Here is a 20,507-nt window from a genome sequence, read left to right as displayed (position 1 = left end):
AGCTCAGACGAGCATTTGCCACGAAAATAACGATGTTTTTTTGGTTACAAGGTTCCATGCTATGTTTATTAGACTATACTACTTGTTTGATTTCTACTGAATCCAAGAAAATTAAGCACAATGGAAGAGAAGGGGGTTAACACCAAAATAGCGATCCATATGAAGCAGTGAAAGGAATTAGATTCAGCTGACCTCCCTTGCATTACCCATACTGTTAAATATATTTTATACATAAAACCACGTCTTTATATATATATGTAACATTACACTGGGAGGGTTCTTGTCGTACACACGGGCAAGAAAATGCGCACTAACCCTAAGTCCAATGGCTACACTTTTAACTTTAGGGGTTACCAGACCCTTACTGATCTCTGGAAAATACCACTCAGATGCTTCGAACACATAAAACGTGCACAACCTTAAGTCTGTGTGGCAACACTGTTTATTTTGGCCGGCTGTACATCGCTTTGTTTTGTGCTGAGTTCTCTACTCACAATATTGAGCTGATCTTATATCTATAATACTGGTGTGAAATCCATGTTGATCTAACTTTTGTTGTTTTCTGGCTCTGAGCTCAGACCATTATTTCCTATATATATATATATGTAATGGCTTTCTAAATAATGTTAGAATTATTTTAGCACGGTCCATAAACTACCAAATACCCCAAAAAAAAAAAAAAAATTGATAAAACCAAACAATTGTTTGCTAGCAATTGTTGTGTAACGTGGCTGTTACACTTTAACCGTGTCATTACATTCAACCACTCCTACCAACACATTGCTTGTTCCTGCAACGGTACCAGACAAACAAGCAAGGGCATAAAAAAATACGACTCAGAATTTTTTTATAAGTTGAATACAAAAAGTATTTATTCCAATAATTTCCAACAACGCACTTCACTGTATGTCAAAACATCACTCACACGTCGAACATGTCTGCCAAGACGCCCTTTTTTTTTTTTCGTAATCTGTCTTCCTGTTTTTTATAACAGACTGTCCATTTTTTCTCTGATCGCATACAAGTCAAAACAGAAAAAAAAAAAGTATCAACTACTGATTTTACTTCTTTATTTTCTTCCTTTGGTTATTGAGAGGTAAGGGGAGGAGCAGATAGACATATAAAAAAACAAGATGTCAGACTTTTTAACATCAAAGACATAAGCGAAAGAGAAATGGCTTAAAAATGATATCGTTCACAAGAAATAAAACTCCTCAAACTGGAAAGTTTAAAAAGGAAAGACAAAAACGTATAAATCGGTATAGAAAGATGCAAGGAAAAAAAATAGAAAACGTCTCATTATGGAAATAGATTTGCATTCTTCCTGACGTTTGCATCAGAAGTGTACATATACATGTTGCGACGAGTGTACATTTTGCTCATTAGAATTGAGCCAGCACCAACTACAAAGAGTTTTATGTGATCCACAAGGCACAACTTCATGTTGCACACATTTCAGATGTCACCATTCATTAGGGAAAACGTGCTTGACATGCAGGTTCAGGAAGGCATCTTGCAGCACAACGTGGAGTACCGCTTTGTCATTTACCTACCAGGCAAGTTTTATGCAGGGGTGTATCTCCCCCAGTAAAATAAACGCACCCTACTTGGAAATTTCTATGATTCGACATGGTACATACAGTGCCAGGCCTCCCCAAATGGTCACCCATCTAGTACTAGCCAGGCTCATCATTGCTTAACTTCGGTGATCTAGTGAGAACCGGTGTGTCAATGTGATTGTGTCAGAATGGGTATGTATAAAACTACACGTTGCTCTTTATTATAGAGTGGATCATTTACCATTAAGTGAGAATAATAAGGTTACAAAAAAAAAAAAAAAAAAGCTGTGAAAAAAAATGACCAGATTTCTTACCATTGAGGACGATAAGCCGATGCTCGACGTCGTACTCTGCCCACTGCGAAATGATGGACTGCCTTTCAAAAGATCACGGCTTTCTTCTTCTTCACTTTCATCTCGGACGGAAACAGACTGCAAAAAAAAAATAAAAAAATTGTTATTTAATTTTTAGGAATATCAAATTCCCACCACAAACGCTTACTACCGTACTGTCCCAATGACTACAATACACACATTAACCTTTATCATCGAGTGGCCTCTGGGTCTTGATATGTGGTAACCTCTTTAAAAAAAATTAGGAATAGTCGATGGAATATCTCATTTACTATATACTGCATATTTAACAGGGTGCATGGATGCATGCTGCAAACGACAGGCCTGTAATGGGCAAATATTTAGCTATGAGAAAAGATCACACAAGAAATGGGTTAGTATATTTGAAATATATAAAGTTCTTTTGGATACAAGTTTTCATGCTATGATTGTGAGCCACTTGAGACTTTGCAAAAGTAATGTTAATACAAATTCATGAACCCCATGGACAGTCAGTTTTTATGTCCATACATTAACAGCTGGTAATTTCCAAAGTGTAGTCCAAGTGATATCTATACAACAAGATGGGGGAAGAGGGAAGGGAGTTGGATATCTGTGGATCTGAGAGAGAGAGAGCGAGAGCGAGAGAGAGAGACAGAGAGCGTGAGCGAGAGAGAGAGAGAGAGCGCGAGCGAGAGAGAGAGAGAGCAAGAGAGAGAGAGCGAACGAGAGAGTTCGGTTTCCCTTACAATGTTTATGTTCAGTTGATGTTTGTCTGGATTTGCAGGCCTGTCGTTCGATAGAAGAAAACAAGTATCATTGTAACATGTCTGAAAATAAAACATTGTCACTCGGCATGTATTGGACGGCTTTAAGAAATTGACTTCCAAACTAATCTATCTTTGCCCAGGTCTTTATGTATCCTTCTTTCCCCCAAGTCTATTCTTATCACTTCTAATTTTTTTCTTGGCCTGCATCTGCTACCTTAATTGTTTTATATCTATTAACCAAATAATCCTCATCCATTCTTTCAACATGACCATACCATCAAAGTCTCCTTTTCTGTATGCAACTCTCTATATGTTTCATGGCAGCTTTTAGTTCCTCTATAGCAAATAGTTTGGCTAACGGGACAGCACTATTGTCAAAGAAAAAGTAAGACGCCTCCTTCCCACCACTAGTCTGTGGGAGAACCTTGGGCATGGTCGAGAACCCACTTAGCCCCCCCCCCCCGATCAGAGTAATGTGAGGTCATGGAAAGCAGGTGACTTATGTAATTAAGAGGCAAACAGAAATAATTCGGTTCATTGTTTCGTATTTCGTTGTGCTGAGCAGAAGATATGTCTGCGTACAATAGTCAGAACAATCGCACAGTATGGCCACTGTTCGAAAAGACAGAAACTGCAATCTATTGTCTGTACAACTGGAAAGAAAGCCATGACAATGCATCAGACGCTTTATTTGAGAAACAGCATGAATACGGTTCTGAATCAGAACATTTTGCTCGATAAGGATTACCATGATAGACCGGTGGAACCTGATCATCATCAAAATACTCTCTGACAATGAATTCATGAATGCTTCGAGGTAGAGATATAGATGGAGAGCCATAACCATCAATGCCTGTACCAGGCACGACACCACTTGATTTGAATTGTAAATAGTAGGAAGATGTCATCTGATTGTTTCATTGCTGCAATCTTCATTTGCTTCAGACATCCGCGTTCCTTGTTCAACAGTTGGATTGACAACTTGGTTAGTAGTTACCCCGGCCATTATTTGCTGTAGTTCGTTATATATATATATATATATATATATATATATATATAGTTTTCATTAAAAGAAATATATATATATATATATATATATATACACACATACATACACACACGTATATATATATATATATATATATATATATTGTTTTCATAAAACGAAATATATATATATATATGTATACATATATATTGTTTCATAAAACAAAATATATATATCTATAATATAAAGCTGAATGTCTGTGTGTGTGTGTGTGTCTGCTCACGAATAGGTTCCTATATGGTTGACTATTTTAAAAAACTGATTACATATAATGATAGAAGATGTATCGAGACACAGGAATGGGTATGTTTGATCTGGCAGAATGGTAGTTCATTAAAATTGTGGAGTCTGCGTTCGCGCCTGGTCCACAAAGTATGGAAATAAAAAATTAAAGAATTTAAAAAAAAAAAAAAACGTTTACAAGTGTTTTTGATATAGATGTACATAAGAATACTTTGATAAGTATGTTTTAACTTAAATAGGGTTGGTATAATTAAATTGTGGGGTCTGCATTCGCGCCTGGCCTCCATAGAATGGAAATAGGCACGAACTTCAATAAAGACTTTTCATATCTATCTGCGTAAGTATACTTTGATAATTATGTTTCAGTTTGAAGAAATATGGTATAATAAAATTGTGGGGGTATTCGTTCGCGTCTGACTTCCATAGAATGGAAATATGTCAAAGTTTAACAAGGTTTTTTAATATAGATCCACAGAATATTGTGAAAAGTGTTTCAGTGTGAACAGGTATGGTATAATAAATTATGGGGTTTATCTATTTTATTTTTACTTTCATCATATTTTGCTTTGGTTTTGATACGCCCAAATTCAACCCAAATTTACAACCCTTCCTTTTCATAACCTATCATACTTTCATAAATCAGAGTCCATTTTCTGTAGGCTGTTTTTGAACCCAGTCAACGACGGGTACTTTTGCTAGTATATATATATTGTGTTTTCACTGAACGAAATATATATATACATATATATTGTTTTCATTAAACGATATATATATATATATATATTATATATATATATATTGCTTTCATTAAACGAAATATATACACATAGTAAAACTGGTAATTAGTAAAAACCTGAAGAGTGTGCTCAATACTATTGCAGAGCAAATACGTGTCTTGTCAGACCTTACAGAAATGGTTGTGCTTCCAAATACTAATAACCATTTGTGTCAGGTCTGACGAGGCTGTTGGATTGTAAACATGGTCCAACATCCGAAACATATGTAACCAAACAGATAAAATGGTAATAAAAAAATAAAACATATATATATATAATATTTGTTTTTCATTAAAAGAAAAATAAGAAATATGAGGAAGGATTGAAACAGCACACCCAAATTGTCAGTCTGAGTCGTCGCCCTATTAGAAATTTATCAATGTTGCTGGGTTTTTAAAGCTTGAAGAGTTGTCTCCCTTTGATGTTTATTTTTCAATGATGACTTAGAGTTGTATGCCTTGTTAAGTGATCACGTGTATGTAAGAATTGAATGACCCGGAGTTGTCTCCCTGTATGTGACGTGTACTCTCTCTTTCATGTAAACATATAAAATAAACAGACGTTTTTCTGCGTCTCCGTGTGTAAAAAAAAAAAAAATGTTACTTGCTAATTTATTTTTTTGTCATCGTTGATATAGCTTCCACTATGAAGTCATTTAAGGAAGAAATGGTACGTTTTTCATTATTTACTTCAAAATTAACTTAAAAGGTTATTAATTAACCCAACATGCCCATTGACCAATTGTAATATTTGTTAAGTCATCTTCTTAAATAATGCTCATAATTTATATTTCTCGTACAAAATGTTTGAAAAGGTCTTATAACTTCTCTTGTGGTCTTGCAAAGGTCTGGAAGAAAGACGTAACTTGGTAATTAGTGCAAAGAAAGTATATTGAACAGAAAAAGCAAAAACAACAAATAAAGAGTGTGGTTATATGACTGCCACGTATGCATGAGGCCGAGGGACATATTTTCCCGGCCTTGATAGTAAGTGGAAGAATTTATTATTATCCGTAGGGTGGACACACCACAAAACTTCCTTAAAAGGGCTCGTAGAGTGTCAGGACTAATCCCATCAATTTCTTAGGAAAACTTTTATAATTTTAGCAACAATTTGTCTTTCTATAAACGGAGAGACGCACACAGACGTTTTATCTTATTGTATACTAACAGGCCGCCTGGCGTTGCCTGGTCGTAAAATATGCATAAATATTATAATTAATGTAGATTTCTTATTTCTTATAAACAGAAATACCGTATGTATTAAACGTAACGTTAAATTCCTTTAAAAAAAAAAAAATGAAGTAAAAAAAAAAGAAAAAAACTGAGACGTGTGCATGCAAGTATTATGCTTTATCTTAACATATCACTTTTTGTAAGTAAAAAAAATAAAAATACTCGAGTTGATATCAAAACCAAAACCTAAAAACAGGGAGTCAAGTACGATAAGCATTAGGCCAGCTTGACACGATCTTTAAACGGTGTTTTTTAAACCCACTTTTTTTAACCTAAAGAAGCTGTCATGTTTCACGATCGCGCATGCACAGTCGTGAAACACCTGACAAACAGAAAAAAAATCCGATGACCGCGAAGTACAAATTTTTCAATTTTGACCCCTTAACAGATTAAAACGTTTTCCACATGTTTGAATACACTATATGCGAAATTTCAAGTTTGTAGATCGAAAATTTATTGAATACATAGGTAGAAAAATGCCCCACACACACCCACACACACTTTCAAAAGTATATATAGATATTTATTCAACTTACTCCTTCAGCTTCCGATATGGTGATGGAAGGCAACGAAGCATCCAGATCTGCTTTCCGTCTGTTCCCATTCAACCAATGATCTGGGTTAGTTTGTAGGGAGCTGCTATCACTTATGTTGTCATCCCTTGGACCTCCACCGCCGCCCCCTCCTCCGCCTCCTCCACTATATGTCCGACTCTGATTGACATCCGTTAATGCATCTTCATGGTTTTTCTGGCGGACCAACTTTCGGCTGTCACCTGCTGATAATGAAAAAAAATCAGAAAAAAAAAAAAAGAGGTTAGTTCTAACGGTTGTACTGAATTTTTGTCTGAAAACTAATCAATAACATGTGTTCAATATTTCGGAAATATTTTGAAGAACAAATGCAAAATATAGAATAATTTAAGGATATATACAAAGTTGGGATATTTATCTTTTTACTATATATATATATATATACATCAGAAAAGGTAGGAAGATAAAGATTAAAGTTATATTAGAACTTTATTACATTATCATGTCAATAAGGATTAGGGTAATTAAAATAAGTGAAAAGGGAAATGAAGGAGGGACCTTTTTAGGCCATGACATTTCAAAGCTAAACGATAACGTAATAAAGTTCTAATGTAACTTTAATTTTTATCTATCTTTTCTTATAAACTGCTCCTCTTAATCGGGTAGAGCTTTATTTATCCAGACAGGTTGGCCCTTTCTGCCTGAAAAAAAATCTATTTTTCAAGGTTACTTTTTATATATATATATATATATATATATATATATATCACTTGAAAAAATTTGTCTGATTTGTTTTAAATAAACCTTACTAAAAACATTGGCGTCTGAGTGGTTTTATGTCAACAGATGATAAGCACTCTGTTCTACTGATTAGCCCAAAGAAGGGCGAAACTTGGGTCTAGGACTCATGGTTTGTGTGGGTTGCGGTTTGTTCGATTGTGAAAATAGCTGTGTATATATATGTGTGTATGTATGTAAGCTTGAAAAATATATATACTTATAATGTATATATGCAATGAAGCTTTTCTAAATTGCCACAGGTCCTGGATATGACCTTAAACTATATCCGATGGTGAGACCCCAGCTTGCGGGCTTTGGGGAGTGTGGAGCCACCCTTTAATTGCCATTGCTCCCAGGTCCACTCTGACCCAGGCTGGTAGTACCTGTTAGGGTCCCAACTATGGGTAAAATAGAAACCGACTTAAATAAAACAAATATACTCTATTAAAAAATTGTTCTTCAAAATCACTGGATTCGGCATTAAATAACCCGAAAAAGGGTTGATATGCCGTAAAACAAAAACAACCATAAATTGCCACAATAAATTAAGCTCAATAAAAATAAATTTACACTTTCAGAGCATATATATGGATAGTAAACATTCTAACACTACGGATGTATTTATTTCACATTCTTATTGTTCTATTGCAGATATTGTTGCGTCTTACACGTGTTTCATTGAATGGTAGAAATTCATTAAACAAATCTTCAGAGACATATATATATATGTATAAAAAGCTTCCTTCAGTCTTGACAGACTATGGATACCCACGGTAAGAGTGCCTGCGCGTGAAATTTTTGTGGGAAGAGTTGCGCAATCTCCAACTACACCTCTCCTGAAATCGACATTGTTGAATACCAGTGGCAAGTGGAGGTTCAGGACGACTGGAAACAATGCCGAGATAAGCGGAAAGCACATACAGCGCCTAGAATTCCCAAATGGTCACCCATCAAGTACTAGCCAGGCTCAACGTTGCTTAACTTCAGTGATCTGTCGGGAACCGGTGTGTCAACGTGATTATGCCGTGTATATATATATATATATAAGTTCCTCGGAAAAGATGCAGTTTTCTTTTTCCTTGGATTGAAAAGGATAAATTATAGTAAACGAAAATGGGAATTTTTTAAAATGTCCATTTGCTTGGTGAATTTCTATCATTCAATAAAACATGTGTAAGACCCAACATAGGAGCAATAAAATAATTTGAATGTGGAATAAATACATCTGTGGCTTTGGAATGTTCACTATATATATATATATATATATATATATATATATACTAGCAGGGTGACCCGACGTTGCCCAGAATTGAATGATGATCAACAAATTTTTCATACTCATTTTTTCTATCAAATTTTGATTACCTACTCTACCTGGGGACCCATTGCGGAGCACCGGGAGGAAGCTCCCATGCCTCTCACTGTGACTTAGTTCACAATACGTTATAGTCTACATTGCACTGTAGAGAACCTACTGTTAATTTTATAAAAAAATATTTTTTATATAGACACTTGAATTAAAGTTTAAAATGCAAAAGTCAGGTATCATACTTTGATTGTTCTCTAAACAGAAATATTCATTTCGAACGCAACCCTGTTATATCAAATAACCTACTGTTGATTTTATATGTCGGGCGTTTCTGTGGTAATAAAACTTCTCAAATGCACTTGTGATGTTAGGCTGTGTAAGGATGCTAACTTTGGTGAAAATCGCCTGTTACTTTATTGATCATATTATTTTGATTATCGATACTTATAGAAGACATTCTGATACAAAACCTATCTAAGACCACTGCCAGGCACATAAAGTACCTTTCTATGAAATTTCTTAAAAATTGGCATAGCCGTTTTTGAGTTTTTTTATGTAAATAAGTATATATATATATATATATATATATATATATATATATATATGAAAACGTATGGCACAATCACGTTGACCAGATGGATGACCATTTAGGAAGGCTAGGCGCTGTAAGTACCTTCTGGGAAGGTTGGGCGTGGGGCCAGCACCCTCACCCTATAAAAAGAACTCGCTACAAAAGCATCTACAAAGTTGTAGATGGCCTATGCCCCTACAGGGACTCAAGGGCTATGGATGAATGGATATATTTGGGAAGTGATATACAAACTGTCATTAGCGTATTATTAAGCGACGCTCTTTGTGAAAACAAATGTAGCGGAGGCATTTGGACGATGTCAAAACATCGTAAATTCATTCACAGCAGCAACCATAATGGTGAGAAGTATTGACTGTCATTTGGGCGGTTGGGTTTCGATCCTGGCTTGAGGCAGTTGCTTGTCTAGCCGCACTGATGAGCTGTGAAACAATGAAACCGTACTGTATGTGGATGACTATATATATATATATATATATATATATATATATATATATGTGTGTGTGTGTGCGTGGTGATTGACATTTTCTTTATATAAACCCTCTCTCTCACACAAATACGAAAAAAATCTTTCTGTTTTAAATAAACATTAAAAACTCCCTCTCACTCTTATACATACGAAAAAAGTCCTGTTTTAAATAAACCTTACTGAAAACTAAACATTTGCGTTTGATTGGTTTTATATCAACAGATGATAAGAGGCCTGGGTTCACAACGACGAAGGCTATAGCATGGATGTATAAAGGATTCACACATGCTTGGTAGGTAAAGGAGCAACAAAAATATGAGTATCAACATCTACGGCAACCGCATGACAACTGGATTCTGTGTATTACTCTCTCTCTCTCACGAAAAGAAATCCTTCTCTGTTTTAAATAAATCTTACTAAAAACTGACATTGAACACACAACAAAATAATCTGTCTTGTTCTGATTGTTCTTCTGCTTTGAGAATCGTCTGCATTTTGTTGCCAAAAATGGGATAGCCAGAACAGTGTGGTCGAGTGTTGCAAAACGGGCTATCTATCCTAGTGAAGCCATCAATTTATCCCTGGCTATCTAAATTGAGCATCATTTGGAAGAACAAGGCAATCAAGCTCAGCTCAAAGTTAAGACTCATGCATTCCCTTGTCCACTAAGTTTTCCTGTATGCTTGTGAAATATGAACCCTTACAGCAGAATTAGAGAAAATGATTCAGGCCTCAAGAATGAGATGCTTCAAAAGACTGCTTGGCATCTTACAAAGATCACATAATTGATGAGGAAGTCGAAAACAGAATAAGGCAAGCCATTGGTCCTTATGAAGATCTCCTCATCACAATAAGGAGGCGCAAACTAAAATGGTTCGGCCACGTAACAAGAGGAGATAGGCTTACCGAGACAGTGCTCCAGGGAACAGTCAAAGGAGAAAGAAAGAGAGGAAGACAGAAGAAGAGATGGGAAGACAACATCACAGAATGGACAGGATCGAAGCTGAACGAGGCGGTCAAACATGTAGAGGACAGGGAAGGATGGAGAGGACTGGTTGACAGGTTATCTGTAGTGTCTCAACGGCAACCACCACTGGGCAGGTGAAGATGAAGATTTACCTATTTATCTCAAGCAAACAAAAATAACTTGGCACTATAACTGTTCTTCTCTGTTTTAAATAAATTTTATAAAAACTGAACATTAGTGTACGAGTATTTTTGTGCCCACGGGCTGTCAGCATTCTGGGTTCACAATGTCGACACAGGTGTATAAAGGATTTATACACTCAGTAGGTGAAAATATAACAAATAGGAGGCTATCATCGCCCAACATCTGCGCTACTTTTTTTTTTAGATGTATTACTCTTCGACAATAAATTTATAAATACTTAAGTTTGAAATTTTTTTATATGGAAATCGCTCCAGACAAGGCATGAAGCCACTTAATGTAAGGAGATAAAAAAAAAAATACTACTTCAAGGTCAAAAACTTGCCAACGATAAGCAATGGATGAAATATTCTGACCCAGAAAACAATAATTCTTCCCTCTTTGTCAGAAACATTGTTCACGAAAGCAAGGCATTGTCTGTTGGTCAATAACACCTCAGTTTAAAATTGTTTTTTGATTGCTGAACACGAAGGTGGAATTAACGCATCTTTAAAATTTCCGTTCTGGTTTTTTGAGTCTCATTAATATTGAAACTGTAAATGAATCGTCTCAAACTGCGAGACTGTTTGAAGCAAAGTCAATTGCAGCATTTTTATTATTAATGGAGCTGTCATGGCTTGCCGCCTTTTTCTATTATGGATAGTCATCACGGCATAATCATGTTGACACACCAGCTCCCATTAGATAACCAAAGTTAAGTAACGTTGAGATTGGTCAGTACTAAAATGGGTGACCATTTAGGAATACTAGGTGCTGTATGTGCTCTTCGCTTATCTTGGCGTTGTTTACAGTCATCCTGAACTTCCGTTTGCCACTGGAATCAGGCAGTGCCAACTTAGGAGAGGTGCGGTAGTGTGCAACCCGTGCTTCACAATTGCACATGCAGCCACCCTTGCAGGAGTATCCATTCTAGCTTGAGATTGAACAGAGGCGATATAGTCATGACAGTTTGAAGTGGAATTAATGAATGATCGAATAAGATTCTTTGCAATTATTGTGGAGTTAGAAGATACATGGTGAAATGATAAAATTGTTGCCCTAGAAAAGACATGATTCCATTTCCGTTTGATGAAAACCGGTTTTCTTTTTTTGCTTTTTTTTTTTTTGCAAATTATCTATTAGTTGGTCAGTTGTATAGAAATCCCAAAAACGATAGGAGCATTCTATCATGTCTGAAAGTGACACAATGTTCAACAAGCAAGATTGGCGATGTGCCGCTGTACCAATTCAAGTTATGACAACAGGACCATTGCCAGCACCCTCAAAATGCAAATCCAGATAGCAGGAGCGTGTCCAGAGTGATGAAAATAAAGTTTCTGCTCACGGTTATGGTCTTTGGTGTGGTTTCAAGTGAGAGTTACATCATGCTATTTCACATTTTCAAAGTCGGCTTCAAAGTCAACACCAAAGTATACCTGGATGTGCTGAAGAGTGTGGTGATCCCCTGGTGCAATCAGGCATCTGCTGGCAGACTCTGGGTGGGGCACTAGGACTCGGCGTTGGCCTACAAGTCCAAATAGACCCAGGCATGGCTTCAGAAAGAGTGCTATGACTTTGTACCCTTTTCTCACTGCCCCCCCCCCCTCTGATCTGAACTTGCTGGATTACTTTGTTTGGTTATACATTGAGAACATCACCAACATGACCTCCTACAACACCAATGCCATCTGCCGAGTATTCGCCAAGTATTCACAGAGCTCCCACCGGCATTTTTGGAAAAGGCATGCTCCCAGTTCTGGACCCTTATCAAGGTGGTGATTGAGGCTGAAGGCGGCTACATTTAATAGAAGTAAAGCTGTAGTGTTTTTTTCCTTAGGGGGACAATTTTATTGTTCCACCCTGTATAAGGTCCAATGCGAAACAATTCCAAGATATCCAACTCGGACTATGACTCCTTGTTTTAAAGTTGTCCAATATTCAGACTCTCTTCCAATTCTTCAGTCTGACTCTACAAACTCGGGAACTGAAATTCGAATCACTTGCATGCGAGATGAGTACCTTGTCATCTGATCCACCATGCCACATACAAGAAAGTCTAATGACTAACACGGATCAAGCAAACCGCAAAGAAGTTCGGATATGTTCTACTGATAAATCCAAATGAGAGCAAAACTTCTGTCCTGCAGCTTTCATGGTTTGTGTGAGCTGCGGCGTTGTTTGATTGTGGAAATAATTATATCTCACCTCATATTCAAAAATCCTAATACCAATTGGATCACTGGATTAGCTTGTTGGATGATGCTGTCTAGTCTCATATATATATATGTATATATATATATATATATATATTTATTCCATGTATTTATATATGATGGACTCTCCCGTCGATTTGATGTATGAGCTCTACCACAACATCTAAGTTGTTTGGGAATCTACACAGATGATTTGTTTATAGTGGTGAAGACTGACAGAACCAACCACATTTTTTGGTACAACTGCTAATCTTCGTCGGTGCAATGGCTGCAACCAGAGAGAGTATGCAGAATATATGTATAAACAAAAAACATAAATCAAAATTTACATGTAAAATTTATTTTGCGATAGAATACCTTAAACAAAGATGATTAATAAATCCTTAATTTAAGGAAAGAAATGTGTCAGCAAATTTATACATACAGCAAAGCTAAAAATTCGCTGATTTTAGCATTGTATGAAACTGCATTATATGACGATGGTCATAAATGCAAAAAAATATTTGTAAAATGTTTATAAAAACGAATAAAAATGAAAAAAAAAAAACTGAAACTGGTAATTCCAGAGTGAAATGAAGGTTTTTGGTAAGATTAAGAAACGAAGAAAAGTTGGGTTTTTTTTTGTTTATTTTATATATATATATATATATATATATATATATATATATATATATATTCAGAATTAAGAAACGAAGAAAGTTGGGGTTTTTTTTTGTTTATTTTATATATATGACAGCCCCTTTAAGAAATTCGTTTCTTATCGTTGAGCACTTTCAGTTGAATTAAAAGTTGGTCAATTTAGCTCTTATGCGTAGATCATCGTATAACGATTAGATCACTGTCTGACTGACGTAAATGAACACTTAAAATTAAGATGTTTAAAATTCAACGTTATTTCAAGCGGTTAATGGTAGCCGAATGGATTAGGTCTCCGCTAATCGAGCCAGAGATGTCTCGTGATGCGGGGTTCGAATCGTTCGACTGGCAGTAATCGTGACACCCTGCACTGAAGATTCCCGAAAGGATGAAACACTAGTGTCTGTAGGTATTTAATTATTATAGTAAAAAAATAATTATATATATATATATATATATATATATATATATATATATATATATTCAGAATTTCAATCAATCTCAATTCGCAATACTGAAATTTGGTAATATCCAATCTGGTGTGGTTAAAATGAATAATCTAAAACAGTTAAAATAAAGCAACTCCGTTGTTGAAAGGTCCCAAATAATGCGGGTTATCAGATACGAGTTAAAAAACATATCTGATAATCCAGATAGTGGGTGAATGTTTGGAGTCCGGTAGGATGCCCCAACCTTAGGTTGAACAACCTTGATAAGAAAATCGGAGAAAAAAAAAAAAGAAAAGAGAGAAACTTAAAATTAGCAGACTGAAGAAAAAGCTACTTTGTTGATTCTTGTTAAAAATACCCGCCTTAATTTATTAAATTTTATTCGACATAACCAGGGAATTTATTCTCAAATAAGGAGAGAATTCTCTAATCCTCTACGCGCGTGAGAAACTTGAATACAATAGATTTTATACCAATTTATACTCGACAGACCAATGAAAATGTCATTTTAAACTTTAGCTTGAAAGACCAACCACCGTATACAGACTCTTTATAGAGATGCTTTGACACATCCAACATAAGACTAGAAAAATACGACCTGTTGGGTCACCCACTGAACTCATGTTAGACTGTTTAAATTGAGAAGTTACTTAGCAAAGTTAATTGAATATAAAAATAAACAAAGATGTCAGACATGCACCCACTATTTCATACATTCTAACCGGGAGATTATTTTAAGATTCTAACCGTCTCTTCAAGTGCAATTGTTTGCACTTGGTTCATCAGGTATACTTTCCAGTTGATTTTTTAATTCATGAATATGGCGGCTCCTCTAATTACTGGAATGATGGAGAACTTAAGATTCAAGTTTCATATTGTACATAAGACCTTGGTATTTCATTATCTTTTTTTCATCAGTTCTGTTTAATCCAGCATCATCGGGGACACTAACTTCTACTAAGGTTACTTCTTTCTCCTTGTCCCACATCATTATGTCATGTTTAATAGCTGCTTTTAAAAAATGCTATTTCGAATTGTAGAGTAACAGACTGGCAGACAAAGTGACTCATAAGAATGCGAGGACATATTCAACATTGCAAAAAGCAAACATTATAGGATGCTAAAAAGACATTATTTCAGCATTGGTCCACAGTCAACAAAGTTGCCTGAGAATTTTGCCATTTTTCCAAAGCTGTACACATTAACATTCCAAAGAACTTCAAACAACAAAGAAGAAAAATATTTAAAGAAAATGTTAAATGGATGTGAGAAACTTCCAACAGAAAATAAAACCAGTGATAAAATAATTTAGAATAACGCAAATACCATAGTTGCTTTCTCTACTGAAATTAATTTTTTTTTTTAAATTCAAATTTTATGACTTTTTTTTTTCTTTTTATCATTTTATATTAAACAAGCAGATGTACCCGGCGTCGCCCGGTATAAAATGTAACGTTAAATTCCTTTTAAAAAATTGAAGTAAAAAAAAAAAAAAAATCGGAAAGAAACTGAGACATATTCATGCTAGTATTATGTTTTTTTTTGTTTGTTTTTTACATAGGCATCACCACTTATCAAGGCCAAGAGGCCACTCGAGGATAAAGGTTAAAGAGTGTACAGTAGTCAATTAGACAATATAGTAATCGTTAGTAATGGAAATTCGGTAAATTTGTTACTTATATGGAACGGCTCATCAAAAACTTGTTTACGTTAGACTTGAAGACAACCATATTGTAGTCAGCTGGAAAGCAGGAAAACGGAAGACAATTCCATAGGCGTGCAGTTCTAAGAAAGAAGCTTTGTTCATGGAATCTAGTTCATTTCTCATAAAAACAAAAAAAGTACTCAAGCCGAGATCGAAACCTAAAGACAGAGTCAATCACGATAACCATTCGACCAACTTAACATGATCTTTAGAAAGTGTTTTCAAACAGATAAAAATCCAGTGACTCCCAAGAACTAGTTTTTCAATTTTGATCCCTTAGTATCCCCCCCCCTCCCGAATGAAAACCGATTAAAAAGTTTTCCACATGTCTGAAAACCTTTAAATTTCAAGTCTGTAGATTACAAAATTCGTTGAGTATATAGGTTGAGAAGTGTCCTTACACACATTCTCACTGTTGTAAATATATAGGCTAGCAGGAGGCACCTCGCCTTGTCCAGTTATAAAATATACTTAAATATATTTTAATTCATGCAGATTTCGTCTTTATTATTACGGAGTTAATTCCTTACTGAATATTATATATAATCTATAAACGAGAAAGTGTGTGTGTGTGTATACATTTCCCTACACAATATCTCTGTCAATTTTTCAGTCTACAGACTCGAAATTTTATATACAGGGTAGTGAGATTTGGGAAAACCTTTGTAATTGATTTTCGGCCAGAAATTTGGCTGTTAAGGGGTCAAAGTTCAACGATTTGACCTTTGAGAACTCTACCAAACTACTCCACTAATTTTGGGTCTAAACACTTTAAATTTTAGATATAGGTTCCTTGGACATGGATCTAACTTAAAAACTTGATTTGAGCTCAAAACAATAAATGTTAAGGGGTCATAATAGGGGTCAAAGAAAATTGACCGTTTTTTTTTTGTTGTTGTTTTTTTGCTCAACATAAATCTCCAAACACCCGGGCAACGCCGGGCTCCTAGGCTAGTATATATATTGTATATATACATAATAGAAAATAATTACGTTTTGAAAGCTAAAAAAACAATGCATTCTTTTATATAAACAAATTTATTTGCTTATATTTCGATGCTACATCATCTTGATAAGGATTTGTAGCATCGAAATATATTTGATATAAGCAAATAAATTTGTTTATATAAAAAAATGTGTTGTTTTTAGCTTTCAAAACGTATCCATTTATATACGTAATTATTTTCCATTTTCAACACACAACGTTTCAAGTGCAGGTAAAGAAGAAAAAATATTTTCTTTCCTTATTTCAATTTGGCGTGGCTAGCGCGGCACCCCTCCTGATGACTGTTTTTTTATTTTTAAATATTGAGCCATTACCAATACCCACAGACTACTAATAACACTCTCGCACACAGAATTCAATTAACACAACGCTTCAAGTGCAGGTAAGAAGCAAAAATATTTTCTTTCCTTTATATATATATATATATATATATATGTGTGTGTGTGTGTGTGTGTGTGTGTGTTTTACGTCATCTTTGAATGAATATATATATATTGTTGCGGGGTTCGAATCATTCGACTGGTATTAATCGTGACACCCTGCACTGAAGATTCACGAAAGGATGAAACACTAGTGTCTGTAGGTATTTAATTATTATAGTAAAAAAAAAAAATAATTATATATATGTATATATATATATATTCATTCAAAGATGGCGTAAAAAAAACAAAAACACACACACACAATTGCAACTTTTCTTCCAATTTCGGATTTTGTAATCATGCCCATATTCCTTTATTTTCTTTTAAAGTTGAGTTCCTTTTCTTCTGATGAGTTAAGGGCGAAATAAATTCAAAAATTGGAATAACAATCACATGAATTATTCTGTGCTATGAAATAGATGCTGCCAAGAATTGAACATTTTAACATGCTGAAAGAAATAAACAGTAAGATGGACAATATCTTGAAAACTTGAAATATAGACCTTTTCTCTGGAATAAAAAGTTGCCAAAAATAAAACCTGAGGCTCTGCCATTTTGGAGGGAGAATTTTTATTGCAGCTTCCCGTCAAACAAAACCAAAGATGGACTGGATATGTTCCCGATTAGCCAAATGTTGGAACCCCAAATAAGGGTTATTCGTTCTTTATTTTGTAAAGGTATTCATGTATATAGTACTGATTTAAAAAGTTTTAAAATAAAAACAAAAGTGACTTGAATGCCATCAGCTACAATCAAAACCAAAACATTTAGCACTCCAGCTACATTCCCTACCATTTGAGCAATCGACAGATAAATAAGAAAGATTTAAAATTAGACCACCTCAAGCTATGAATGAATTTGCGCATGCACAAAAGTAATAGAAATATGTCGGCAAGTTGAAATGAACAGTTTGCATTTCAACTTGCCAACATATTTCTGTATGCATCCAAAGATTTTACTCGTTATAAACCATCTTTGGTATATGATTACTATTTCCTGTTAATTTCAGTGTTATGTGACCAATAGTTTAAGAGTTTATCGATTAAATATTTTTATACAGACAAATACACACATACATGCATCTACGATTTTATTTATATAGACTAGAAAATTACCCGTCCCAGGACTGGTAAAAACTGATTCCCCAAACAATCGTTTGGCCCCACTTCTATGTCTCTTTACAAAGATTAAAAATCAAGAACTAATGATAACAAATTTTATGGCTAGAATCCTTATTACAGGATTTTGATACTAGAAGAGATGTAAAATGACTTAAGCTTAAGGGATCTTAAGAAGAAATTAAAATTCAGGGAATCTTGCTTAATTGGTGTCCAATAACTATGGATGAAATTTAATGCAAATCTGAAATATTTGAATTTTCAAATGGGAGATTGTGCTTATATTATGGCCCCTAAAAACCCTCTATGATTTCGGTATATTGGATGCGATACAGGTCACATGCAGATGAAATTCAGATATGCAAGATCTGAAATTATTCGAATCAGCCCTTGAGTATCGATAGACTACACGATGGAAAGGGTCATCATAGATTTTACTTTGAATTGAAGAAATAATTGAATATTTTCAAAATTAATGAATCAAAATTGGCCAATCGGGAACATATGTTCCCGATTGGTCAGATGTTGAAACCCCAAATAAGTGTTATTCGCCCTTTGTGTTGTAAAAGTATTTATGTAAATTATTGTCCGTCATAAAATGTATTTAAACGAACTTACACACACAACGAACTCTAAATTAGACGATATCAATGCTAGACGGTCATCAACGAACACACGTATATACACGCATCAAATAGATGACTGTGACACGTATATACAAACGTATATACACTCTCATGCAGTCTAACTACTAGAAGACACACGTATGCATAATATATACCCCCCCCGACAATACAACAGGGACAACTATCAAAAAAATAAATTATTTACAGTGGTTCTAGTTGGACGAGTTTTACTGTGAATGCTTTACATGAAAAACCAGAGATTGGAGCTCAGTCGAGCAGCTATCATAAAAATAATAATAAAGAAAGACTGACAACGTCTCTTCTATGAAAAAGGGGCTGAAGAGATGTATTAAGCATGTGTGTTAATGAGAAAGTATATTTGAATAGCGAAACTGTTGGGGTTGTTTGTTTCCTTAAAGCTTTTTCCTTATATATATTTTAATCATACAAAATACATGATAAAATATTCCTCAGTTTTGTTTTGTTATCTTGGTGAAAAGGAAGGAGCATCTGTTAATATGATCGAGAGAGTTAGGAGTGAATAGAGTATGTTTATTTCTAAACAGAGAAAGCCTATCAGACCTGTACGAGCAGTGTATGGAAATGAAAACAGAGCAAATATCATCATAAAGTTTCACTCCATCACGAGCTTCATCGTCGGGCAGTATCCAAGGCATTCCTCAAGTCTGCGTCGGAGCACGCTTTGCTTAGGGGACACTCTGTAAGGATGTGTGCGATGGTCTGCACGTTAGCGCTGCAGGGAAACAGAGTGTCCTGTACATAGCCTCACTTGTGCAGGTTCTACTGTGTTTTGACAATCTTCCCTCAGGCCTGGTTGAGTGTTACCCACTCTTTCTAGGGGAGTTCAAATCTTACTAGGAGGTTTTCTTTCAATGACAGAAGAGCCTCGTTGTTAATGTTTTTGACTGACTCAGCAAAAACAAACAAAAAACATTTCGATAAGGGTTGAGAATGGATAAGAGAATAGGGATAAATAAAGCCCTGGCCAGAGATAAGTCAGTTTGGAAGTCAATTTCTAAATGCCATCTAATATGTAGCCAGCATGTAAAACGGGTGAACGTAAATATGATGAATTGGAAGATTCTGTTGTTAGCATTGGTTTCCCTGATATTTTTTTTTTTTTACTTGGGAGTCACCACTTATTAAGGCCCGAAGGCCATTCGAGGATCAGGGTTAATTTATGTAAGATGCTAGCATAGTAATCGTTAATGATGTAGATTGGGTAGAATTTGAATATTTATGGGGACGGCTCAACAAGAAATTGTTTGCATTGGATTTGAAGGCGATTATGTTGTATTCAACTGAGAAGCAGGCCAGCGGAACAGTGTTCTACAGGCGGTTAATTCTAGGAAAGAAGCTTTGTTCATGGAATCTGCATTTAGATTTAGGCACAAATAGAGAGTGGGGGAAATTGTATATAGTGATTGTAACCAGTCCAGTGATTTTGTGAACTTTTGGCAAGGGGGGAGGACCATAGATTGGAGTTCAGTCGAGCACTTTCCATGGAAATAACGATGGAGC

The 20,507-nt window shown here is 35.2% G+C and overlaps 1 protein-coding gene and 1 pseudogene across 6 annotated transcripts in view; both read right to left on the bottom strand.

The window, feature by feature from the left end:
• The window catches only part of LOC145263069 (uncharacterized), a 531,947-nt gene that overhangs the window by 31,993 nt on the left and 479,447 nt on the right, over positions 1-20,507 (bottom strand). For 4 of the 6 annotated variants that reach the window (XM_080119927.1, XM_080119930.1, XM_080119928.1 and 1 more), the window contains 2 exons: positions 6,500-6,741; positions 1,874-1,990 (listed from right to left, as the gene is read on the bottom strand). In XM_080119927.1, the coding sequence (XP_079976053.1) occupies positions 1,874-1,990; positions 6,500-6,741 (359 nt within the window). The remainder of the gene's footprint in view (positions 1-1,873; positions 1,991-6,499; positions 6,742-20,507) is intronic. The other 2 variants (XM_080119929.1, XM_080119931.1) reach the window with 1 other exon arrangement.
• On the bottom strand, positions 8,191-8,307 carry LOC145263507 (5S ribosomal RNA; annotated as a pseudogene).

The sequence above is a fragment of the Euprymna scolopes genome, chromosome 38, assembly GCF_053919585.1.
Source record: "Euprymna scolopes isolate OS-2025 chromosome 38, ASM5391958v1, whole genome shotgun sequence".
NCBI lineage: Eukaryota > Metazoa > Mollusca > Cephalopoda > Sepiida > Sepiolidae > Euprymna > Euprymna scolopes.
The sequence above is the reverse complement of the archived record's forward strand: the minus strand, read 5'-3'. Positions and strand labels throughout refer to the sequence as shown.